Source organism: Colius striatus, chromosome 2 (genome assembly GCF_028858725.1).
Source record: "Colius striatus isolate bColStr4 chromosome 2, bColStr4.1.hap1, whole genome shotgun sequence".
Taxonomy (NCBI): Eukaryota; Metazoa; Chordata; class Aves; order Coliiformes; family Coliidae; genus Colius; species Colius striatus.
The window spans coordinates 21630520-21657933 of NC_084760.1; the positions used below are offsets into that span (position 1 = coordinate 21630520).

At 36.7% G+C, this 27414-nt stretch overlaps 1 protein-coding gene across 4 annotated transcripts in view; it reads left to right on the plus strand.

Annotated features, from left to right (window-relative positions):
• COL21A1 (collagen type XXI alpha 1 chain) overlaps positions 1–22141 on the plus strand; it is a 107084-nt gene extending 84943 nt beyond the window's left edge. For 3 of the 4 annotated variants that reach the window (XM_061989716.1, XM_061989718.1, XM_061989717.1), the window contains 11 exons: positions 4050–4103; positions 5426–5479; positions 5976–6047; positions 11379–11414; positions 12098–12142; positions 14174–14206; positions 17593–17739; positions 17833–17887; positions 18180–18380; positions 19621–19698; positions 20748–22141. In XM_061989716.1, coding sequence (XP_061845700.1) covers positions 4050–4103; positions 5426–5479; positions 5976–6047; positions 11379–11414; positions 12098–12142; positions 14174–14206; positions 17593–17739; positions 17833–17887; positions 18180–18380; positions 19621–19698; positions 20748–20935 — 963 coding nt within the window. In that variant the 3' untranslated portion in view covers positions 20936–22141. The remainder of the gene's footprint in view (positions 1–4049; positions 4104–5425; positions 5480–5975; positions 6048–11378; positions 11415–12097; positions 12143–14173; positions 14207–17592; positions 17740–17832; positions 17888–18179; positions 18381–19620; positions 19699–20747) is intronic. The other variant, XM_061989719.1, reaches the window with a different exon arrangement.
• The last annotated feature ends 5273 nt before the right edge of the window (positions 22142–27414 follow it).

Consider the following 27414-nt stretch of genomic DNA (forward strand, 5'->3'; position numbering starts at 1 on the left):
CTCTGTAGATAATCACTGACAGACAAGAGAGCTCTGAATAATGCTGGGATTAAGAGATAGACTCTGCTTTACAGATAACAGGGATTACATATAAGCATATGAATATCTATAAATATATCAAAGAGTTAACTTCTTTGTCCATGCTGACAGTTGCTTAGTAAAATATATGAGCAATGCAAACAAATGCAGTCCTGGTTGGAGAGAAACATTGAAACTAGTTTTGGATTTCACAAATTCTGCATTTTGTCACCCAACAGATCCAGAATTTTCTGCACAATATTCCTGCTGCATCTACCAGCAGCTCTTCCTTTTCTGACTCTACCACAGGCATGACCACTACATTACAGCTATCCTTTTGGAGTATGCTGGTTCTTTTTTTCATGAACTTAAAGGACTTTTTCAGCCACACAAAGATCTTCCATGGAAAGAATATATTTCCGTGATAACTAGTTATGGCAGTTGTTTAGTTCAAATTTGGATGAAACATTTTCTCAACTGAAAATTCAAATATCCCTACTCCTGCTTAATACATGCATGTTTTGTCTCTCACCTGTGCCTCTATTATTTTTATTGCCTCTTACTGGAAACTTTTTCTCTAGTTCTTTCTGAGCAAAGTTGAACAAAATGCTAGACGGAAGGCTGTATCATCAGCTATGTATAATAAAGCCTTGTGGGATTCCAAAGTGTACATATTTATTCAAGTATCTCACCTTCCATGTTTTCTGCAAATTTTATTGAGATAAATAACATCTGGTTCTTGATACACTTGAAAATAATTTATTCATGTTTCCCGTCAACTCGCCTAATGTATCTTTTGTCACCTGATAAAATTGATGCAGGGAATATTTTAATATGTTATATGGCATTAGGGAATTTAAACCAGAAAAGATAGTGGTATTTTCCTTGTATTAGTCACACTGAGTATGTTTGTTCCAGAAAAAACAGATGGAAAGTTTGTGGAAGGTCTATTAATACCTTGGGAAAATTCTTCAGTAACAAGTTCTCTTCAATAATAACTATCCCTATTACATTGCCAACACCAGTAATTTATTAATTTGTCTGCCACATACATAGTGTCAGCTATAGAAGATGAGGGATTAATGCTACATTTTGTGTCCTTGAATTGTTCTTTATTTTTATTCAGGGCATGCTCTTCTCTTTTCATTTTACATACTATGGATTTCAGATTATGTTCTCAAGTTTTTTCCTAAATTTCATCTGAAAGTTTTCTTCTTGCAGTGTACTGATTTCATGTAGTCACCTTCCTGTAATTTTTTAAATGAAATATGTTAAATATGGCCTAGTAATGAAAGCATGTCTTCCCAGCACAACTGGGAATTATTTCTCTCTTTCCTGCAGATGTATGCCTGAACTTTAGTTATACTGAATGTATTTTCTGATTTGCCTTCTCTATTGTATGTTTGCAAGTCAATGTGGATATATACATGCATCTGATTAGAAAAAAATAAAAGCAATTCTTTACGTATAGTATTTCTACTTTGTAGAAGATAAAATGAATGAGTGACATTTGTGATAAACATTTACCACTTCTGTAATTCAAGGACTGGTGTGGGCATAAAATAGAAGTGATCTAGCATGCAGTTAAGGCTTTCAGCACATTACACGACTGAAACACTGTGGTGGCAATATGAAAGGAGCCAGGAATCCCTCGGTCATCTTTCTCATGCCTTCCCACTATCCCTCTCAAAACTTACACTTGCTTTTCTTTATCAATTAATGTGCTAGTAATGAGTGCAGAACAGAAATAATGAGGAGAAGAAAACAGTAATTTCATGCTCATTTTTGGAAAAGAAAGGTAGTTTTCAAAGAATGCAGAAAAGGACACAAGGGAGAAAGCTGTATTTTGGAAGTGAGGAGGTCAATAGATAACATGTAATTTGATTTAAAACAGCCAGATTGAATTTAGCCATACAGTGAAAGGAAAATTAACACAAATTTATTTTGCCATGTGAATAATAAAAAGTGAAGAAGCAGGCATGATGTGCATGTGAATAAAGACAGTCTTAATAGAATCAAGACTTAGGTTCCAAAACCAAATTTGTATTTTCTTATGCTTGCTGTAACAAAGCTGGCACTGAATATAAGCCATAAGCAAATGATTAATGGGAATACACTGTCTCTTAGGTTATGAGTGGAAGCAGACCTCAGAAACTTCACTCCAACTGGAGAGAAATTGATAATTTCTATTTGGGAATTATAAAAAAAAAGGCATAGAGTGTTGTAAACCGTTATTTACCAAATAATAGATTTTGCTGGATTAACTGTATCATCTTGGATTAAATGATTTATTTTCTGTATAAAACACTCAGATCTAATCTTCAAAGTTCAGGAAAGTGTTTAGAATTCTTTTTTATATGATATTATTAATTGTTTATGAGAAATTGAAGTTTAATAGAAAGATTTTCATGTGCAATGGGCAAAGTCTGAGACTATGGAAAATTAGCAGCAAAGTTACCCAAGTTTTAGACTTGTGATTGATACCAATTATTTGTATTCATAGGCCTGTAATTATAGCCTAAAGAGCAAGTTGCTATGTTTATTGATGGAAAGTTTCGATGATCAGTACTTTCTCAGAACACAGCAGGAAAGAAACCTGAGATAATCTGTGTTGCCTCAGTTAACAGTAAAACTCAGGTGAAATTCCAGAAAATTGATGAAATGCTGAAATCCCTAGCCACAGAGAATTACTTCTTCTTCCAAATATTTTGACTTTTCTCTTGTATTTGCAAAAACAGTCATCTGTTTAGTTTTAACAAAGAAAATTTGTCAGGTTTTTTTTTTTGGCAAGACTGAGTAATAATCTGTGTAATAAATAAACCTACATTTATTTTTGAACACATCTAACTTTTAAAGAAGGTCTGAGATAGTGTCATGGAATGGAATAGTTCCTAACTTTTAGTACTAAATACAAGCTTAGTCAATTTTAGTCAATATAAAAGCAAAGATTTAGGAACAATAAGAACAATAGTTTTTGAAAATACTATCAAGTAGGATGATAAAACTTAATCTCTGATGAGTTAGGTTTCCAGCCCTTATTTAATTGTTTGACTTCTTGCATTGTTATGCTTTTATTTTGTGTTACGTCTTAAGTACACTCTTATAGGTAGTCAAATTTCAGAGTATATATGCACGTCCCAATAAACCAATAATAATATATTGCTTTTATTGATGCATGCAGTTCTAGAGTCAAAGAGAAGTGAAATGAAGTGGTGAGAAAGAGATATTAATACCAGATGTGGAAAATATTATAAATGGGAATTCCTTCCTGGAAAGTAGGATTCTTAAAAAAGGTTTCTAATCTGATGTAAGATCACTTGAGGGTGGCTTTAAAAAGAAATTAAGAAAGCTAGCTCTTTGATGGCTTAACACCCTTTATCTCGTTTTATATGCGGAATGAACATGCCTGTATCAACACATTTCCATGAGATAAAGGACTGTTTGGAAACGTTCTGGCTGTGTACAAATGCCTAGGTATCATGATCTGAAATGGCAGAAACTGTAGGGCTCTTGAATGAATAGTTCAATCATGAAGATTCTGCAGAAGATGAGAAGGTGAAATCCCAAAATTAATTGCTTATGAAAAAGTTTTGAAAAATAGTCAAGGCATGGCAGCCTTTGAAGGACACACAGTCAGAACAAAAGGAAGATCATTATGAAATGCTACACACAGGTTTACTGGTTTTGAGACCCCTAAATGGAAACTAAGAATCTCTCATGTCACTTTTAAGTTATAGCTGAGGACATATTTAAGATATGTTAACACACAGACTGGGTTTTGAGTTGCAGAACTTTTTATCTCAGGAGTATTTCATGACAGGGCTGTGCTTTTTTCATGCATGTTTTTTTCCATTGCACATTAGCATTTCTGTAGGCCATAGAAGGTCTAAATAATCCTCTGTGCTGTATTTCCTGTCCTGTTTATTTCACTACAGAGAAGCAATGCTAGTACTAATAAGACACTAAACTCAAGCCATCATTTCTCTAGCCTAGTACAGAAATGTGTCTGCTTTTTTTTCACAAATAAATAGGGTTTGATGGGACCAGAAGGTTCATTTGGTCTACCTGGAGCTCCTGGGCCTAAGGTAAGTGTTTCTATTAATTTGCTTTTGCCTTTGATAAATCACTGCTTTGTAGATGATGACATGCCAGTATTTTGCAGATAATTTTTTGGTATATTGAATATTGGTGAGTAGCTGTGTGATTTCCCTTGCATTACCATATATGATAGTACAGTCTCAGGAGAGCTTAATATAGCTCAGTAAATGGTGCTTGTCATACCACTTTGGAACCATTGCAGAAATGGTCATGAGACTTTGTTTCAGCTTCTCAGCAATGGAAAATGTTCTTCAGTGCTGGGAGCCAGATAGTTCTCAGTATACATCAGAACTTCATGCCCATCTTACATTTATTTATATTTTAATTGTGTTAAATAATGTTAACGTGCTGCTTTTTCCACCGAAGGAGCCAAATTTCTTTCAGATGTAGCTTTATTGATTGCACTGAAGCTACATTAAGAATTAATTTGACCCATATTCTCAGAAACTGCAATAGATACTATAACTCCAAATCCATTAGTGTAAACTTTTCATTTAATCCAAGATGAGTTTTGGACAGTAAAGTACTGAATTGTATGTCCTAAAGAATATTTAGCAATGTAGAATCTATTTCCCATACTTTGTGTTTACATTTAGCCCCATTTCCACCCACACTTTATTTTACATCCAAAAAATGCCCATGTATTGTTTAAAATTGCATGCTGAAGGTAATGTTTTTTAAAAATGGTCAATGTTTGCTATGGTCAAGAAGATGGTATACCTCTGAACTGGCTAAAAGTAAATTATTTTTATTTTAATTTGTGAAAAATGCTTTTGTTTTGTGTATTTATCCTCCAATCAGAATATAAGAAGTTTCTTGCACAGTCGTTCTTATATAAGCTTATTCTTACAGAAGAGCGTCATGAAGTAGTCAATAATTCTTAGGTTCTTAAGAAAATCCTCATGCTGAATATATGCCAAATTCCATAGCCTACAATAAAAACCAAAAGACAAATAAATATTTTGTCTTAGACAGGTCCAAGGTTTCTCTGAATTTTATTAAATGAGATTGTGGAAATTTGAAGTCGGTACAAAGAAATGTGGTGTGACCTGACAAGGGAAATTAGGTGGGAAAAGGTCAGGTGAGCTGCAGCTGGCAGGTCACATTTTGTCATCAATATCTCATCTTTCCTGAGAGAAAGATGACTCTTAGATTTCCTGTGAGGGAACAGAACTTTAGTCTTTGAGTCACTACTTGTGCCTATTTTTAAAAGTCAATTTCCCAACAGTGTCTGTGTATGTTTTCTTGTCATACCACATGTGACAAAAATACACAGATGTATCAGCCACACTCTTATATTGTTGTATAGGGTGATAAAGGCGAACCTGGAATACAGGGGAAACCAGGATCATCAGGAGCCAAGGTAAATATGAATCTGAAAAAAAATCTAATTAAAGAAAGGGCTGTTTTACTTTTCCATGATCTATTGATCTTCCATGATTAGTTACAGGTGAGTTTGTTTCAAAATGAAACAGTTATCATAAGATTGCATCAGAATTAATTTGATTTTATGCTAGATTTTAGGCAATGTAAGTCAGCTGTTCGATGTACATGACCTGCAAACATTGCCATTACTTTAGATAGTTTTCTTTCTGCAATTTTGAAAAATTAACATCACTGGTATTAAAAGATGGTTAAAAAATATAGATACTGGAAAACTGAGGTTAGGCATTAGGAGTCCCTTTTGTTGCTTCTCTCTATTCAACATCCCTTCACAAATTCTCCAGACATTTCAATCATCCTCAGTTTTAAAATTTCAAAATATCATAGCCAAAGCATATCGTGTAACCTTGAGAAAACATGCAATATAGATTTTTACACATAGCACATCCCTGACACAGAGCTCTTTTATTACTCAGGGAGAACTAGGAGTACCAGGTACTCCGGGTGAACCAGGCTACCCAGGCATTCCTGGTACCCAGGGTATAAAGGTAAGTATTTTTTCCAGTTTTACATTAACTATGTCTTCTCTTGAAAGAGCTTTTCTTGCAAGTGATCATTATTAAAGGATTTTTTTTTTCAAGTAAATATTTGTTAGAGAATAGTTGATATATTTTGGAAAGCCTTCTTTAGAAATCCAGTAATTTTTCACAAGGAGGAGAGAATGGCCAAGATGGAGAAACCGTTAACGTAATCACTCTCTGCCTGAAAGCAAGTTGTAATGAGGTGGGAGACAGTCTCTTCTCTCAAGTAACAAGTTATGGGACAAGAGGAAATGGCCTCAAGTTGTGCCAGGGGAGGTTTAGATTGGAGATTATGAAAAAGGTTTTCATTGAGACAGTTGTTAAATACTGGCACAAGCTGCCCAGGAAGGTGGTGGAGTCACCATCCCTAGAGATATTTAAAAGACGTGTAGATGCAGTGTTGAGGGACATGGATGAGTGGTGGACTTGGCAGTGTGAGGTTAGTGGTTGGACTTTATGATCTTTAAAGGTCTTTCCTAACCAAAATGATTCTATGATGATTCTATGATAAATGATTACTACATAGATATTAATGAAAATTCCATTATGAGTTATAGTACAGAATGAAGTGATCCATAATTCTATACTTACTTAAATCTTATAGCAAGTGCTGTATCTATAAAGTCTATTGTGCAAAATCTTTTGTGAAGCTTTCACAAGAATAGGAATAATTAACGCTAGGCAACTGGGACAGATTCAGCTCAGTTAGCCTTAACTGTTAAGAGTTATCTGATCTAACCAAGATGTCCAGGTTCTCTTCACATTTAGCTGAGAGAGTTGGTGCTTCTTGGGGAGTCATTAATTCGCATCTCTATGCCAGTCTTTGATTGTAGCTGAAGCATAGACAATTAGCTACATTAAGTGTTGACATTTTAGATGGCAAACATTAGGTTAGATGGATCCTACTTCTACTGTATAGATTGACAATTATTTCTTTGTTTTCAGACAAACTTATGTGTATTCTTCTTGCATACTGAATTCTCATAAAGATTATGCCTTCAAGGATCTTGTGACCTCTTGGTGTGGCCTTTTATCTATCAAACACTGCTGTAGATGTGGTTGTGCTGAAATTCTTCCTTCCTGAAGGACTACTTTGTGAACACATTGTAAAATTTCATATTGATGTTTGACTTACCTGGATAGCCACCCTTATTTTTCAAGTATATGTATATAGGATTTTCTGACAGTCACCTGTCTTCAAGAAGTCTCAGATTGAAAAGATTATAGGCATTATTGTTCTTTGTTATATTTTGAAATTCAAGCACACAGCTTTTTGCATAACTTAAAGCTGTAAGTAACATTACATTAAATGCTTTCCTGGACATTTTATTCTATAAGATTACCTCATTCTACAGAAAATCTCCTGTGTGGTTGAAACTCGCAATTTTATCTCAGCCAATAAGTCAGAATTTTTGTATTTGACTGGAAGCTGGAAAGCCCCTAGAATATTTCATGTTTTAAAATAGACTTATTTTTATCTTACTGTAACTCACAGAGCTCTAACTAGAGTGTGAAGGGAGTTTTTTGAGGAGGAGCCAGCTATGCTTTGTCTATAGGATAGGATTTAAGAACCTGAAAAATGGAAGTAATTGAAAATATCTACTCTTGGAACCCTGTGGCTAACTAGAAAGAGCTTAACAGGATTGTGTTTTCTAGATAATGTTTTTTTCAGGATGGCATCTATCTTCTATGTAACTTAAGCAAGAAACAGAGAAGGAACAAGAATTTGTACTTTACATACAGAATCATAGAATGGTAGAGTTGGAAGGGACCTTTAGAGATCATCTAGTCCAACCCCCCTGCAGGTTCATCTAGATCAGGTCGCATAGGAACATGTCTTGAAGACCTCCAAGGAAGGAGACTCCACAACCGCTCTGGGCAGCTATTTGGCAAATTTATGTGGAGGAAACAGTACACATTTATTTGAAAAAGTTGGGAAAAATTATTCACTGTAACCTTCGATAGCATGATTTGAGGAGAATTTCAGGGTTGAAAAGCTGTCAGCTCTCATGGTTCAAAAGTGATTGAAGGCAAATGAGTTCCATTAGTCTATCAATTAATTCTAATTGTAACCAAAGTTCTGATTTGTATACATTATATTTTTAATCTAGATTTTAATGAATATTTTTTTATTCTGGTCACTTCTAAAGCAGTAATATGTGCATCTTGAAAATTAAATGTTTCATTGCTTTAATGAAACAGTGAGTACTGCTATTGCTTACATTATTGTATTATATTTTTACAGGAAAACGTGATACAATAGTTTTGTTTACAGGGAATTTCTTAGTTGGCATACTTATTTTAATGTTGTACTGTTTCTTTGGAGCAATATAGATGATCTGATGTCATATAACAGACTTCATTAGGATATAGTTTACTATAACTAACAAGCTTTACCTGCAACTATTCAAATTAGGTATTTATTCAAGCAACAAGTTGTTGAGGCTAAAAATATGGCTGTATTGTCTATCATCCAAAATTTAATATTACTTTTAATTAAAATTACTACATTACATATTTTTTTAATTGTGTTTGAATAATTAAATTGAATAAATATCTTTAGGTAATGTATCTGACACTTGTATTGGAAATATAGCAATGTTTTCTGGGGAACACAAAAGTCTCAACTAGGCAAAGATTCCTCCATTAGATATTCAGCAATGTAGAGGATCAGCTTTTGAAGGATGAAGCCCTTCATATAAATACATTGCAGAAACAGACTATGGATAGAAAACTCGAAGATTACAGAAGCAGTAAGTTGGAAGGGTGGTGTTACATTTAAAGTTTTATGAAAATCACAGAATCTTAAGGCTTGGAAAGGACCTTGAAAGAACATCCAGTCCAACTCTCCTGCCAGAACCGGGCCACCTAGAGTAGGTCACACAAGAAATCAAATCTCCTGCAGTAGTATTGCAGTAGACTCAGCTAATGCTCCCAAAGGGCACAGGTTTGCTGTATGTCCAGTGTCATATATGCAAGTCATGTATGGATGTCTGGATGTCTTAGGTATGCTGAATATTTCAAGTTTCAGTAGGCACTTAAAGGGATGCCATGGGTTGCCTGAAGCATGGATGCCTGTGTTAATAAACAACTGATGGTTATTTCAACTAAGTGAGATAATGGAAACAGTTCTGTTTTCCATGATGAAATGTAGAAAAATTAGTCTTAAACATGAGCCAGCAATGTGCCCTCATGGCCAAGAAGGCTAATGGCATCCTGAGGTACACTAAGAAGAGTGTGGCCAGCATGTCATGAGAGGTTATCCTTCCTCTCTGCCCTGGTGAGGCCACTTCTGGAGTATTGTTCTGGGCTGGAGAGAGTCCAGCGAAGAGCTACCAAGATGATCAGGGGACTGGAACATCATCCAGGAAAGGCTGTGAAACTTGGGGCTGTTTAGCCTGGAGAAGAGCAGGCTGAGGGGAGACCTTATCAACACTTCAATACCTAAATGGCTGATGCCGAGAAGATGGAGCAAGTCTTTTCTGTAGTGCCCAGTGACGAGACAGGGGATAACAGGCACAACCTGAAACACAGAAAGTTCCACTTTAACACGAGGAAAATTTCTTTCCCAGGATGGTGAGAGAGCCCTGGCACAAGCTGCCCAGGGAAGTTTTAGAATCTCCTTCTCTGGAAGTTTTCCAATCCCTCCTGGCTGCATTCCTGAATGACCTGATCTAGGTGGACCTGCTTTAGCAAGGGATTGGACTAGATGTTCTCTAGAGGTGCCTTCCAACTCTGACCATTCTATAATCCTGTGTCTTCTGACTAGTTTCAAAACAGTGATTTCCAGTGCACATGAGGATGAAGATTAAATCTTAAGGCGTAAGTCTTTCAAAATGGCCAATGGAAGAGGGACTTGAGTATGTCATAAAAATAGATTAATTACTTTCATTATCACCATATATTCCATTTCAATATAGAATCATAGAATCATTTCACTTGGAAAAGACCTTTAGGATAATCTGTTTAAACCACTAACCTAACACTGACAAGCCCACCACTAAATCATGTCCCTGTCTAAGGATTGTGTAAGTTATGTGCACTGAAACAGTAATACTGATGGAGATATTGTTAAAATTTATGGAACTTCTCAGCATTTTAAACTGAATAAGCTTTTGCAAAAGTCATTATTCATTTTATATGAAGAAGCAAGTCAGACCGACTCGTGAATTATTCTGGAAAAAAAGTGCAGTATTGAGCATCTGACAGGAAAAGTGAAACCCTTCAGCTGTAAGTTATTTTAAAACTTGAAGCCAAACAATTATTTTATATTCAAGTACAATGCAACCAAATACAGCTAGCATAAATGTCTTCTTATATTCCAAGGGCAAAATCTCCTCTTTATTACTGTTTAGCATTTAACTAAACATTCTGTTTTTCAAAAAACAGCCACACACACGTATATTTGGCTTTTAGAAGAAAGCTGGCAAAACAGATCCAAAAAATTCCATCATAATTCTTTTATTTATTAAATGCAATTTTGCACACCCCCCACAGGTCTGTCTTTTGTTTCATGAGATGCTATGTTCTTGGCACAGTGTTTTGATTCACTTCTATTTAGACAAAGTCACACTGGTTTAGGAGGTCAAAGTTAAAGCAGGAGCCATCTCTCATAACTTTAAATTTCCTTGTCAGTCAGTGAAGATGGATAGGTACATTCTGGATGTACATATTTACTACCTCTGTAGTTAATTGGTGTGAACAGTTTTCAAGAGCTGCCTGTTTCACTACTGTGTCAACTAGATGGGATTCAAACAACTTGATATACCTCAATACCTGCCTTTTAAGTACCATCTGCACCACAATCACCCCACTGCTGTTTATTTACTGAAAAAAATTCAATGAAAGTAAAAAAGAATGGGTGGATGTGGAACTCAGTCCTTACACAGTTTTGATTAAATTTAAATAACTTTTTTTCTGCTTTTTTTTTTCCCTTTGATGTGTTATGTATAACTTCTGCCTTCAACAGGTTTATAGTAAGCATTACAGAAAGCTACATCTTCTCCACTCCCACACACTGAATGGATAAAATCCTGCTGGATTTGCCACCTCATGATGTATTTTTTAATCTTAACTTTGTATATGAACATCCACTTTTCTTTTTGCTAGTTCTTTTTACGACAGATTCCTTTCACAATATAACTTTCTGTACTTTTCGCAGTGTTTGTGTACGTGTGCGTGATTTGTTTTAATGCAGTACAAATAAGAGCTGTTAGATGCTTCTCTTGTATTTACTGTGTTAAAACACATGTCTTTAAGATGAATCATGTTACAATGGAAACTTCTAATATTTTACAGGGGGAAAAAGGAAACCAAGGTGAAAGTGGTGTCCAGGTATATCAGCTTTGTTTCTAATGAAATCACCTGACAATACTATTAATACAGATTTTAGCTGTTAATTCAGGGGCTTTTTTTTAAGATTAAGCCTTGCAGAAGGTTTACTTGAAGAACAGCAGTAATTGATTGAACATTAACTGTTCTTCAAGGAAAACTGCCCAGAATGCCCAGTATGAAATTCCAGCTGTGTTTCTGAGGCTAAGCAGGCTATTGGCATTTGCGGCAGATCTGTGTGGTCCTAACAATGGTGTGGGCTTGGGGTTATGGGTTGTGCTGCTGCCCCAAAGGGCTGGAACATGACCCAGCACTGTCTCAGGATGGATTCTAGCCCTGCCTACCCCAAACCTTAGGGGAATCACATAAATGCTCACAGTCAAAGTAACACCACCTGGCCTCTGCGTACCTACTATATTATAACAAGTGGGATTTTCCTCCTTAATATCTAAAAGTCATGGGAAATAACTTCAAGGAAGAGTACAGTGTCACTACTCAGATGATGACTTGGTTTCTCTGTATTGAGCACATTTTCTGCACTGAACTCTTCCTGAAGAGTAAGTTTTCAGATTGATTTGGCCTGGTTTAGGATGAGGTTTACCTCCTTGTATTTTCCAATTGTTGATGGTTTAATTATGTATCCCAGATAAATACATGCTTTAAGAAAATATACTTCTTTTCTGAAGGGACAAAAAGGAGAAAAAGGAAGACAAGGAAATCCAGGCTTACAGGTACTGTTAAGACTGTCCCTCATTCACGAGAGCCATGATTTGGTTTTGTTTCTTAAGATTACTTCCATCAAAACTGACAGTTCTTTGCATCCATTGAAATATATTTATTTATACATTACATAATTATATAAATTACCATTTAAACAACTTCACCTATAGAGAAGACAGAACTACTTTTTTCTCAGGTGTGCGCAGTGGAAGGATGAGAGGAAATGGACATGAGTTGGAATGCAGAAATGGGAAAAGCATTTGGCTTTGAGGGTGGTTAAACACTGGAGCAGGCTGCTCGCAGAAAATGTGGCAAAACCTGTCTGGATAGGGCATTGAGCAGCCTGCTCTGGCTGGATCTGTTCTGAAAAGGAAGTTCAACCCATGCAGGTTCCTTCCAGCCTACATATTTCTGTGGTTCTGGGATTATGTCTTGAAAAGCAGACCAGAAAGGCATTTTTCTGGATTATTTTATAAACTCCTTGATTACAGAAAATTGTAATGAAACAATTATAAATCATAAAAAATGCAGGTACCAGTCTATAAAAAGCTCTAAGTGGCTTTTGTGTAAAGGTTATAGGAGTGATGCTTGAGGTATTAAGATTTTGTATCTACCATGACACACTTTCATGTAGTTCATTACCTCCTAGACCATACTGGGAGTCATTATTGACATCTCTGTGCTCATAAATTACAGATGTTTCCTGTTTCAGCTGCAAATCAGTGAGATCCAGTCGTTTCTCTTTAAATCTGGGCCAGTGTGTTCTGATTGTGTCATAGTTGGCCATGTTGTATGGCACAGAAAATAACTGTTAGTATTTATAAATACTTGTTAACTACATAATCTGTGTCGTGTCTAAACAGAGAAGTATTTTTTAGAAGTACATATCTAAAACTAGCCTTGGAAGGAAGTCACAGTTGCTTTTTTCAGAATTACAACATCGATACAGCTGCCTGTGTCTAGCCAGAAGGAGCTGATTCCAGCGGAGCATGAGTAGGAGATCTAGATTGCGTGTTAGTTTAGTTTTCTTAAGATTACTTCCTCTCAGGGGTATGTAGGTTGACAGGAGACTGGTGGTAAAGCTCAGCAGATATTTTTGAAATGAAGAAGTCTAAACTGAAAAACTGATCGTTGATTTTAACTAAATGTAATGTCCTACTCTAACATTTACAAATGGAACTTCTGTTTTCTAACTTTTTGCAAATGAAAGATACATTTTTCAGATGTTTATTTTTTAATAATAAGGTAAAACAAAGTGATAGTGAAAGAAAACAATTTTTTTGTTTCAGCTAGAATGATGCAATCAGGTTACTGTTGCTTGCTTTTTTTCTTTTTCTGTTTGAGAAAGCTGAAAAAACAGTATAGACTAGGTCTAAAATTGTTTCCCATGCTTATCTAGTTTGGTCAGTGACCAAAAAATCAATCACACAAATACTTCTGGTAGACAGTGCTAGGTCATTCCAAGGTTTCTCAAGTCTCCAAGACTTCTTGAAGATACAGTACAGGTTCCCTTGTCCATAAGAGTATATCAGAAAAGTGAATAAACCTACATTTAGCTACCATCTTGCCACAGAACTTAATGATCAGTAACACCATTGAGCCATGTGGCAGAAATGACACCAAAACCATTTGCCAACATTGCAAAATCTGACTTACAAACTGAGTTTGTATTTCATAGACTGTGAACTTGATTTTTTTCTAGTGAGCCATTATTAAACAGGTAGAGTCACTTTTCTTTTGCTACAACACCAAATTTTATTTCTGCTGTCTTTATATTATGTCTATTTGTTTATATTATGTGTGTGATATATTCCCAACTTAATCTCTTGATGTATGATATTAAAGGTACTACTAAAGTTTTAACTCACCCTGACACACATTTTTCATCCTTATATGCTGTTTCGTTCTTTTCATACAAATAGCAATCACAGAATCTTTAAAAATTGATATTTAGATTAAATATTGAAAACAAAATACTTTTTTAATTCCAAGTAGTTTGGCTCAACTTCTTTTTTTCTTTTTTTTCATAATAATTCCTAAAGGGAGTAGAAGGATTGAGCGGAGATCGAGGAGAGGTAAGTATTTTTAATGACAAATACAGTATTACAAAATTATTCCATTTGTTTCTGAAAATTATGCAATCTGTAAAATGCGTGTTTACCATCTTATTTCTATACTTACAACTCTATAAGCAACAGAAGAGAAATTAATTGAGGAACATGAGAGAAGTGAAAGAAGTATTAGTTAAAAAGAGACATAGTGAAATATGTATTTCATGAAATGGAAGATTTTTTGAAGTTATTAAAGCTAAGTGTGTACTTCAAGAGAAGTTTAAAAACCCTGTTGGAACAAAAAATTGAGAAGCAGCTGTTTGAAGAAAGCCAATAATTTAAAAAAAAAGTCAGAGATTCTAAATGAATTGAAAAATATCAGTGGATTAATATAAGAATACAGAATACTTGATCATAATTATTCATATTATTCAGCAGCAGCCAATAGGGAGGACATAAAAATAAGGAATAGAATACACAAAGAAGATTCTTGTACACTTCTGCACGTTTTTGCAGTTCACAAATTGGGGGCATTTAAGCTAGAGATCATGACCATTGCATTTAATGTCAGTCTTAAATTTGCCTGATTCTTTTTGAACCGTGTTGATAAACTTTTGTTGAAACTTTCAGCTTCCCTAAAAGTCTGTGACAATAACTCCCATCACTGAACTATTTATGTTGTGTATTTTAACCTTCACCAGTGAGATTTCTTTGTCTGCCTTTACTTCAAAGCTAATGAAAAGGAATACAGTGAAACTTTTATTTTCAGACAATTCGGTTTTTGAGACTCCCTCAAAAAATGCAAGCCAGAATCTTTTCCTCTTCTACTAAGTTTGTACAGAAGTAATTCAACTCGGCCTGAAACTCAAGGGCCATAAGGGGAAGCCTGCTTGGACTGCTCCTGGTCTGTCAGGATCTGTGTTTGTTGCTCTCCAGGATATTTTTAGAAGCCTGTTGTTTGGTTTTTTTTCCTTTGTGTTTGGCTATGGTAGATATATTTATGGCCAGATCTTTTACTCTCTGTTGTGCATATTGTTAAAAAATTGATATTTAAAAGACTAACTCTGATGATAGTTATTCATTTATTCCAGTATTTATACAAATCGAGGTATGCACTGTCCTATTAATATAATTCTCCTATAGCTTTCTTTAGATATTTTTTTGTTCAACCCTTTTTCATTAAAGCGTTGTTGCATGTCATTAATGGGACATATTCATTGGTAGCACCATTTTGATAATTAAATAGTATTTTTGCATTTAAAGATATAAATTGCCCTGCATGCTGCTTTTGTTCAGAATTACAGTTTGGCTTATAGATGTTTTGCCAAAAATAGTAAAAGATTCCTTGTATACTAATGAACTAGCCTCTTTAAATATTGTAACCCAAGGTATCAATAGATTTCTTCTTAAAAATCATTATAAGCATGTGGTTGTGTTTACCTATCAGGCCTATCAAATTAGTTTATTTTCTGTTTTTTTTTAAGTATGCTGCCTTTTGTTAGACTCTTTCCTCTCAACAAAAAGTTTATGCAGTCTGTAATTCTCATCACTCATTGAGCTCTTTTCCTTTTTTAAAAAAATTTCTTTGCCAATAGCAAGAGTCAACAAACAAAGCCACACATGAGATGTGGCTGAGCATTTTAAGATACAAGATACACTGCAGAAAATGTTCCCTCAGCAGTTTCATTTGCTTTTTGGCAAGTTCTGCAGGCAATTGTGTTGATGCTTCCAACATTTTGTCCTGATCTTTTTATACTGGCTTCTTGCCTGTAATATTTTTCTACAATAGATGCCATTGTTGCAATATTTTACTAGTTCTTAATGCTTCTTAACCCCTTTAGCGTTTAATCCAAATAAATCAACTTACAAGTCAGATATCTTTTACGAAAATGTAGTCTATCTCTGTAAAAGCAATTAAAACAAAAAAAATTCTAGCTACAAGAACAGCACAATTATCAGGTCCCAGCGCATATAGCTTCTGGTATAGCCACAGACAGCCGCGTAGCCTCCGTATGTTTATCTCTGAGTTTTGCTGACCCTGTGAAATTTTAAAAAATGCGTTTGTAATTATATAATAGAACAAATCTACATGGTGTAATCGAGAGTGTAAATTCTCTATGACTACGACATTCAACTAACAGTATCAAGAGAGTAAAATACAATTACAACCTTGGAAAAAGTCAGTTGTGAATTACTGCATAACTAACTTTTGTGGTGGATTGAGGGTATGGACTGCTGTTCAGTTCTTGTATGGCATCTTACTGATGGATTATCTTTCCAGCAGTACTCTTAGGCACTTGACTTACATGTGTCATGTTTTATCTTCTTTCTCTGTTTTTTTTTTAAGAGGAAAAAGTATCTGCATATTTTAGTTGATAGCTCTCTGCATAAAACTGAGTATTACATGGAATGGTGCAAAGTAATAGAAACACCATAATTTAAAATTCAGTGCCAGTCTGTGAAGATTGTATGCCTGAGTGCTACTTAAACTTGTACTATTTGCTCCAATAAGTTTTGTCAAATACAGTAATCCTGCTGCCTTGTTTCCATAATTCCATCTAAAATAGTTGGTCAGGGTGAAAGAAAATTTTGAAGCAACTGATAACGTTATGCAGAAGCTGTGCAAAAATGGAAGGGAAAAATTAATCAGGGAGCATAATAAACTAACTTCAATCTTGGGCATGTACCAAATTACATTGTACTGATGTTTTGTTGGCTACAGCACAGAAAGAATTCCACATGAACTGCTGCAGTAGGTAATTCCATACATAGAAGAGCCATTGCTTTGATGAAGATAAATCAAATTATTTTCTAGGATTATTTTCTAGTGAGGCACATGGACTACAGTTGTTATCTCATATGGAGAGTAAGTGAAGTCAGAAAAAAACAAAAAAAAACCTAACTGAAATCAAACTTTTTTTTCCCTTTGAATTATGCACCACAGACATAGGGTAAAGTTGTGATTATTATAGTAAAGTTTGCAAAGAACTTGAGTTATGCCAGGATTTAATTTCTAATTTTTCCAGCCTTCTAAAGCTTTTAATGTGCCATAAAACATTATCTAATTCTCATGAAAAAAAATGAATAAGGCCTTTCCATCCATATGTTGATAAGGAAGACAATTTTGTTTTATATTAACAAGTAAGATGAGTCCTTCAAGTTTAAAAAAGGTATCATGCTAATTAATTTCTCCTTATATTTGGTAAATAGCGGTATCTGAAACTAAAGAATCTGAAGACTTCAATAAAATTTTGTAAAATAGATCTCATCGGTACCAAATTAATTTTCAGTGACAACTTATATTCATTTTATGAAGATCATCAAGGATGATTTTCCTAGAATATGTCTGCCACCTAGCTTCCAAATGGTCTGTGAAGATACGATTGGCTTTTTGTTGCTTTTCATTTCAGAAAGGTGACAAAGGAGATCCGGGCATTCGAGGAATCAATGGGCAAAAAGGAGAATCTGGTATCCAGGGTTTGGTTGGACCTCCTGGTCTCAGGGGTCAACCAGGAGATAGAGGACCTCCGGGACTACCTGGATCAGATGGAAAACCTGTATGTTTAAGACTTCAAACTTTCAATTTTTAATATCTTCAAAACCCCAAACAAATGCACACTGTTTTATTGACTGTTCTCTGTTCAATTCAGGCACGAGAATTTTCTGAAGAGTTTATTCGACAGGTGTGTTTGGATGTGCTGAGAAGTAAGTTTGAAAATCTCTGTACTGTTTTTTCCTTGTTGAAAGAGCTAAAGAGGTTTCCTGATAAGAATAAAGATGCTTTCTTGAAAGCAGGAATGATACTGTTGGTTTATCACTTGTTTTCCCACAGGTGTGGATTTCCACACCATAGGTTCCGAACTTTACTATCTTGTTTCCTAAAGGTATTGTAGTCTCTAAAGAGAGGAAACTGGTTTTGTGTTAGTAGCTAGATAGCAACATTTTTATATTTTATTGTTACAACACTCTAAGCAATTTTTTGTTTGAATTCTTGCAGCCCAGTTGCCTGCCATCCTCCAGAGTGGAAGACTACAAAACTGTAACCACTGTCAAGGCCAAAGTGCTTCCCCGGGACTTCCAGGACCACCAGGTCCCAGGGGCCCTGAAGGCCCCAGAGGGTTTCCTGGTTTACCAGGAAATGATGGCATTCCAGGGCTGACAGGCATCCCAGGTCGCCCAGGGGCTCGTGGGACAAGAGGTACTGCATGCATGCATCACAGTGTTAATAGGCATTATGGCTTTGTTTTCTGCTTGCACTTTTGAATGCAATTAGTGCAAGGTGGAGCAAGGAAATCACTGGGCTTGTAGCAGTCACAAAGTGTAATGACAGCATGGACCAAAGTGAATTTTTTTCACTGCTTTCAAAGAGCGTGTGTTGGAAGAGAAGATACAAGAATGCAGTGAGATAGCTGAGTTTCATTCTAACATAGCCAAACTCTGATCTTTTTAGAGAGTTCTTAGTCTCTTGTTAATGTGTTTTGGTTTTTTTTTTTGATCAAATATACTCTGACATGGATTTCAGTGTATTTCCATTCCATGTTTTCTGGTTTCTTCCAAACTTCTTTGTTTCTACTATTTTGAAGAACAGTGTTTATTCACTGACTACTAGTAACCGCCAACCTGTAGGCTGATTTTTGACATGTGACAATTTTATAGTCCCTCGGATTTCATAGGTTTTTCTCCTTTTGTTCTTTTATTCTCATAAGGATCTTTACTTCTTTCTTTATGCTTTACTTAAACATTCTGGTTTCTTTTTAGGTGGGTGAGGGTTTACGCTTTCAGGTAACTCATCTGTCAGAGCATTCCAGCTGATTTCTGTGATGTAGTTGCAGACTTTAAGTATGAATATGTAGTCTGGAACTAGACCAAGAGACTCAGTGAAGTCCGTAATTTGGTAACTGGGCTCAGCAGTGCCTGTGTTACCTATAGTATCAAAATAATCAGGAAAGCTGTGTGAAATACAACTAACTAGAGATATGCCAATGGCAAATGATTGGCAAATGCTTGCTTGTTTTGTGGCTTATCAATGATGATCTAGCACATCAAGTTCATTTTGGATATAATGATGATTTGTCTGTAGTATTCCAGAGCTATTATTCCCCAGGGACTGTGATGAATACATTACACTTCTTTCAGACAACTTCATAAAAATTTTGCCAATGAGAAGGCAATGACAACAATTTTTTTTACTGCCCATCATCTGTTCCCTCAGTTCATAGTGTCTGTCTGCTTAACAGGTGCTACATTGGCTCTTAGTTCAGTAGAAATAATTTAGAACCCAGTTACACTGTGCATATTACAAGAAAATGCTTATTTTACATCCTATTAAGTGCTTCTGAGCTATTAGGTTTTTTATTCATTAAGTATTATTAAATGTTGACTTCTGGCTTAAAATATTCTTACTATACATAGATACAAATATGTTTCCGTTTTCACAGGATTGCCAGGGAAAAATGGTGCAAAAGGCAATCAAGGAATTGGGGTTCCTGGGATCCAAGGCCCCCCAGGACCTCCAGGTGAGGGATGGTTCAGCTGTGCGGATTCAGTGCATGCTAATAATTTCCAAAAACCTATGGTTTACAAAAAAATGTTGATAGAATTTGGAAAAACTTAGGCAGTTCTTAGACATCTTAATTGCCGTACATGTTGTATGGATAATGCCTGTCTCTTGAATGCCTTTTCATAGGCATTGGCATGCCTACCAATCATAGAATGGTAGGGTTTGAAGGGATCTTCAGAGATCCAACCTCCCTGCCAAAGCAGGTCCACCTAGATCAGGTCGCACAGGAAGGTATCCAGGCAGGTTTTGAAGACCTCCAAAGAAAGAGACTCCACACCCTCCCTGGGCAGCCTGTGACAAGGTGCTCTCATGCTCACAGTAAAATAGTTTTTTCCTATGTTTAAATGGAACTTTCTGTGTTCCAGCTTTGTCCCATTACCCCTTTTCCTATTGCTAGATACCATAGAAAAAAGGGATATCCCAACCTCCTGACATCCACCATTTATGTACTTTTTATTAAAGAGATCCCCCCTCAGTCTCCTCCTCTTGTCATATAGTATATTATTTAATATAAGACAAATCTTGTAGGAATTGGTACATGAGACTGCAGTTTCTTGATAGATATATCTTGAAGTCAGCTGTTACCTTGAAACTGAGCCATAATATAATCATGTGACTTGTAAGCATTGCTTAGTGAATGAAAATGTTCTTCCTAACAGCAGTGTATTCATGCAAAACATGAAGTTGGAACATTTGTAAGAAATACTAGAGATAGATACAAAGCCAGAGAAACAAATAGAAGTAAGAGCACTCAAGACTTACTCAAGAAGTAAGTCAAAAGGTATCATGTTTTTAATAGTAAGCCATCGTGTTGTTTATAGAAACACATAAACAGTTTGTGACAAGGAGTGTCTTTTTCAAAAAGCAAAGTTTTCATCATCTGCATACTTCACCAAAGGGTGTTTTGGGGGGGGGGGGGGGGAATATGGGTCTGTACTTGCTCTTGTTTTCGTTTTAATAAAAATACTCTGTAATTTCTTTGTTTATTGCATGTGTGTTGTCAAGGCCCTGAAGGTCCGCCAGGTATGAGTAAGGATGGACGGCCTGGAGAGCGTGGGCAGCCTGGCAAGGATGGAGATCGAGGCAGCCCGGGAATGCCGGGACCGGTTGGACCCCCTGGAATTTGTGACCCTTCACTATGTTTTAGTGTAATTGTGGGGAGAGATCCATTTAGAAAGGGACCAAATTATTGATTTGTGATACAACAACTTAGAGGACTAGGTATGGTGCTTGTCTTTTATGGTCTTTCAAGCCTCAGGAGGGTGACCAGCTATAATCCCATGATCAGGAACAAAAGTACCTCTGGCATTATAAACGTTACAGATAATGATCCCAAAGGTTATCCACACCTTTAGGAAAAAAAACTCCAAACACTTTTTTTTTTTAATAACTTCCATCAGTTGAATCTCAAGTCTTTTTTAAAGACATCAGCAGTTTTAATAGGAATAAAATTAACTATAGCATTTGACGCTTAGTATTTAAGTGACCTGTCGTACTCCTGTTACCACTGAAGTCCTTTGCGAAATTGCTGGAGATGCCACTGGGAGCAGGATTAGGCCTTAAATTATTGGTCAGGTATAAATTACTGTGAAATTTTTCACATGCAGCTGACATATAAAGTATTTGATTTTGAAAGTATATGGCTGACTTTGACTTCATATGTGTGTGACTCTCATTGGCTGTGTACATTTTGTATGTCATAGCTTTTAAGTGTTCTGTGAGCAAAAGCATTTATCAGATTTTTATAAAATAAGACACATACCTGGGCTTACTATGGAAGCAATATCACCCATTTTTCTATGAAACTCTTTGCTTAAAACCAAGGGCAAATGCAAAGGTCGAAGTACTGGTTCAAGAAGGGCCAAGGTTTTACTAAAGATAGTAGTCAGCTACAAAAAGTTAAAAGGTTCCATGTGGGTGATTCAACTTACATGAAAATAGTGTTAAAAGAAGAACAAAGAGGACAAAGAACTGATATAGCTGGCTTGTAGCTGTGATTTGAGAAAAACAAAAATTATGTTCTGTGTAATTAAGTATTAAGTTATATACCTTTTGCCATTTCTCCCCAAGGACTGCAGTTGCCAAGTTGAAGAAGTAGGTTTACAATGAGAAAGGTTTTGCTGCTGGCTGACTAGCTGCAATGTTTGTTATGCTGTTTCCTTTTTCATTTTAAGCAAGCTATGTGTACTTTTCATTGTATGCTTTGCTTTTCATTGTATGCTTTGAGATGTATTGCTTGCTTTTACATAAAGAGCAAAGGCACAGTTCCATTGAGGGTTTAAAATTCATTTCTTAAATTAATACAGAGTCTTGTATTGAACTTAACCAATGCTTTATAAGTGGCTTTTTCTAATGTGTTGTTTTTCCTATTGTCCTCCTATCAGAGATTAGTAATATGCTTGACATTCAAGGTAAAATAAAATTTTATAAAGAACTGGTAGCACTTTGGTGAGTGATTGCAAGAGTCACCTATGTCCTGTCTCACAGGTAAAAAGTGATGCTTCTAATACACGGACAGATAGATCCACCTTACAGCTGTGCTGTTTTTTCTCTGGTATCCTTCCATTTCCACTGTCCTAGGAAGCAGCACCTTTTTCCCTGGGCTCCAGCTGCCTGCAGGGCAGGGAGTGCAGAAGCAGCAGCTGCACTCTGCCTAGGGGCTGCTGCTGACCCAGAACTGCAGTATCATTTGCCCGTGGTGCATCTGTGCTGGCTTTTCCCAATCATATGCTTCATTTATCCACCCTCAGGAGGATTTGTTCCATAACTTTCCCAGGGACTCAAGTAAGACTGATGGGCCTATAATTTCTTGGAGCCATCTTTAAGCCCTCCTCAGAGATGGTGCTGGCATTAGCCTTCTCCCGGTCCACAACTTCTCAAAGATGATGGAGAGTAGCCTCGCAACGCTGTCACCCTTGGGTGCATAGTGTCAGACTCCTGGAATAGTACCAACTCCTCTTTCACTGACAATGGGTCTCTGCATCAACCTACATTTTTGTTCCTGGGGCCTAACAGTTCTGGTAAAGACTGAGGTGAAGAAAGTTTTGAGGATCTCTGCCTTTTCAGTGTTGATGGTGACTAGTTCACCTCTCCGGTTTAACAAATTTTCCTTCTGTTTCTGCTTGTTGTATACATAGCTGAAGAACCCTTTCTTGTAGTTTCTGACATCTGGGGCCAGTTTCAATTTGAGCTGAGCTTTTGCTTTTCTAACTGCATCTCTGCACACCCTGGCAGTGCTCTTGTAGTTCTCAATGAATATTCATCCTCTTTTCCATCTCTTTTGGTTTTGAGCAGACTGAGAAGCTCGCAGTTAAGCCAAGGAGATCTCTTGCTCCACATACTTCCCTTATCTTTAAAGGGGATGAATTGGTTTTGTACTTCGAGGAGAGCATTCTAGAAAAACTCCCATCACTTGCTACTTTCTTTATCTTTCATTGAAACTACCCACAGGATCCCTCCAAACTGAGCTCTGAGCAAACTGAAGATTGCTCATATAAAAACTTTTTCCTAATAGTAATCTTCAGCATGCTCAAAGGGATCACAGACTCCACAATATTGTGATCACTGCAGCCAAAACTATTACTGAGATGCTACAAAGCAAATTTTCTTGATTACTGTATAGCAAGTCCAACAGTATGTCATTCCTGGTTGGGTCATCTAACATTTGTATGAGGAAGCAGTCCTCCATGCATTTCAGGAACTTGATGGATGACATATGAGCTTTTGTAATGTTCTTCCAACAAATGTCAGTTGAAGTCAACCATGAGAACCAGGTTCTGTTGACCTGAAGCTTGCCTAAATGACCCAAATGCTTCTTTGTTGGTTTTATTGTCTTGGGTTTAGAGGTCAGCAGCAGATGTCTACTGTAAGATTCCCTTTGGAGATTACTCCTCTGATCTTGACTCAGAGGCGTTCAGTAAGGCTTCTGCAATTGCCATGGCTGACTTTATACATTCAGGGTTCTCCTTGACGTAAAGCATGACTACTCCTACTCTTCTTCCCTGCCTGTCTTTATGAAATGGCCTAGGTGATTGTGATCTTCCAGACATGTGAGTTGTCCCACCCGGTTTCAGTTATTCCTATGATACAAAATTTTCTGACTGGGCACAGCTCCACGTGATGGGTTTGTGTGGAGCTACTTGTGCTTGGTAATGGGGAAAGAGCTGCAGCATTGCCCCCATAAACAGTCTCCTAAACTTCCCCTCACTTCTGAGTTGGACCCACCTCTGGCCCGAGTGGGCCAGTCTGGTGCCTCTGCCATCGCTGTTTAAGAAGGGAAAGCTGTGGGGCGTAGGAGGAGATAGAAGATAGAGGACAAGGTGAGGGTGATCATGTGGACTCCACATTTAGTGAAGCAGGAAGGAAGGAGAAGTGCTGGAGCAGAGACCCCTTTGCAACCTGTGGCGAGAGTGCAGCTGTCCCTGTTGACCCATGGACTGAGAGCCACCAGCAGCTCCAGGAGTACCCTATGACAGAGGGGGAGAGTGCGCCCACACAGGCAGGAGACTGTGTGAGGAGGCGGCCATGGCGCAGGCTGTGCTGGACTGTCTGTGGGCCACAGAGACCCACACAGGAGGTGGAGAGGAGCTGCAGCCCTCGGGACAACCATACACTGGGTTGTCCATGCAGGACTGAGCACTAATATACATTCATTTGAGGTGTTTGGTCTGGTTCTTATCTTGGGAAGCTAAGGAACATCTCTCATCTGGTTTGGGATTTTTTTCCCCTCTAATTTTCCTCTCCTGGTGCCTAAGGTAGCTCAGTCTAGCCTAGCATGTTTATTTCTGTATAGTGCTGCTCAAAGAGTATGTGTATTTCTGAACAGTGCTGCTCAAAGTGTACAATCTCAGCTAGTGCATGTCTTTCTGAGAGCTTTAAAGCAAAATCTCATGTTGGAGCTCTTTCCCTTTCTATAATAACATAGTAAGAAAGACTGACTTAGAAAACTAAATCATTAAGAGGCTTCACAGAATGTAAAACAAACTTCAAACCCTTGATCTGCGCAAGGAGGAGACCTGAAGCCGAATCAGTTTTATTGTCTTAACTAATGAGCTGTTTGGATGCTTTGAACTTCAGTACTGCTGTATCTTTGGTATTTTGCTCTGAATTCGAGTCTTTGAGCCTGCCACATTTCTACAAAAAGGATTTGGTTTTGACAAGCTGGAATTTTCCAGGGGAAATGCTAGCCATCTAACCTGTGCAGGTGTCTTGTGTCTCTGAAAGCTAATAACAGTGTAGCTTATTTAACTGAAGAGAAACACTTGGAAAACCTAGTTCTATCTGATTAAATAGCCAGAAACTACTGGCAAGTGTCTTGCTTCTCATTGAAATGCATACATTATAGCCTAAGAATCTGTGATTTAGATTATTGCTCCTGAGATTTTACCAAGACAGAATTTATCTGATTTCATAAACATTTAATTTTCTGGCTTGATATGATACTGTGGGATTCTGTAGTAAATGTAGGTGTATTCAAGATCATATCTTGATTGGGTCCTATAACTGAGAATATAAATGTTTTTCCCCAATCTTCAACTAATTCTACAGTAAGAAGTTAAACAAATAGTATGAACTTGAATATTAACATATAAATTAATGATTGACAGGAGAAAGACTCTTAATTACTATTCATGGAAACTATATGAGGTTCATGCAGGTGTTCTGATCTGCAATCAGAAGCTATGAATGAAAAAAAGGTCTCAGTGACATACACGTCACCATATAACTACCAAATCATGTCTCGAAACAGTTATGAGAGACTCTTAACTGACATTACTTACTCTCCTGATGGTAGTCTTTAAAACTTCATCTTGGGGTAATTTTCATGCAGAGGGTAAGATGCAAAAAGAATTCCTGGAGTTTTTTTTCACTAGCATCTTGCTGTGTCAGTTAAAAAATATACTGCTTATTTGGTCTAGTGCCTGTTGGTGTCAGTAGAGGAACTACAATTCACTAATTTTTGGTATGGCTTCAACTCATCATAGCTCTCTGTGTGTGAAATAGATTTAAAATTTTCCACTTGACTATGGTCATTGATTGCTATTGTCTCTTAGATACTGAGGTATGTTCGTAAGATGCAGAATTACAAACTGTTACTATGGGAACTGAATTTCTTAATTAACACATAGTGGTATATGGAATACAGCAATTCACACCTCTGAGAAACATGGTCTTCTTCAGGAAGCTTGTAGTATGTACATATGCAGTGATGTGTCTATGTATACATATGTATAATTTAGTAGAAGACACAATGTCACAGATGGCTTCCACGTGTGCAGGGTTATTTGGTGAGTATGTATATATGAGGAGTGTCTGTGTATATATATACACACACGTATGTATTGTTCTCAGTTCTTCAATTATTTAACTGAAAGACATTATACTCTTCCTTAAAAAGGAAAAAGTGAACGGATAATATCAACTCTTCTTGTAAGAACTGAACTATCATAGTCCTGCTACTGCTTCAGAGCCAAGGTGCCATTGTCAGCTTCAGGTGTAGCCAGTTTATTTCAAGGTTGGCTGGCCTCTTAGAGGAGCTGAGAATCAGTCATACCTAGATAATCTCATTTCTCAGAAAACCCTGACTTACTGACTCTCCTGACAGTTAACACTGTCATGATCTGTCATAGCTCACACACCATGAAAAGAAACTATAATATTCTCCTGTAGGGAGAAAACATAGATGATAAATCAAAATTCATCTTATTGGTCCATATTCAGCAGAGACCGTAAACCATTTAAGAACTGCTGCCTTCTGGGATGCTGTTCAGATCTTTAAAACTTGCATTAATATAAAAAAAGTATTTGTGGGTTATGTTATTCTGTTGATTGAAGCAAGATTTTTTTTTTTATAGAGGATATCAAGTATGTATCCTGGAGAATCAAAGTCCATTTTTACAATGAGGAAATCGTTAACCGTGTTATTCCTGAGTTTTTCTTTACAAGCATCTTCCTCCTCCCAGTATTTATTTGCACAAAGTGATTTTTGTAACAGAAAAATCGCTCTGGTGATGTTCCAGTACATTGTATTATTCTGTGTTGTTCTTTCCTTCCTTGGCAAGAGATGCAAGCATTAGAAGGTGTTTTTCCAGAGTGGTATCTGGCCACTCAGCTAGTTCTCCAGAAGGTATATTGGCGGGTTGGAGGCTCCTTGGTTGTCTGCCGTAGGCTTAAAGAACTGTTTAAGTGCTCTGTAATGATTTTCTGACACTTTTTGAGAACCTTCCTCTTCCTGTTGATAAAAGTACATCTTATTCTTCCACTTTAGGAAAAGGTAGGTGAGAATTCATCAAAAGAATTACCCATGCTGCTGTTACAGCATTGTATGTCCATATTGCCTGCAAAAATTATCTTTCCTGTCTTGGAACCTTGTAAACTCCAGAGATTGTTCCATTGGTTGTTTTGAGTTTTTCCTTTTTTAAAGCATGAAAAAAAATCATTGTATCTCTGTAACACATTGAAATCACCTATTAAATGTCATGCAAAAAATGGTGCCTAGAAACTTTTTCAAATAAAGGACTGTCTTGAACTGTTAATAATATAATGCTATCTGAAAGATGAAGGGGAGGAAAAAAGCTCTTTTCTAACTGGGGCATGATTCTTCAAGGTATGTGAAGCTCTCGTAGATCTGGGAGTGAATGCTACCTTTAGTGCAGATGAGAGAGCGCTTGAA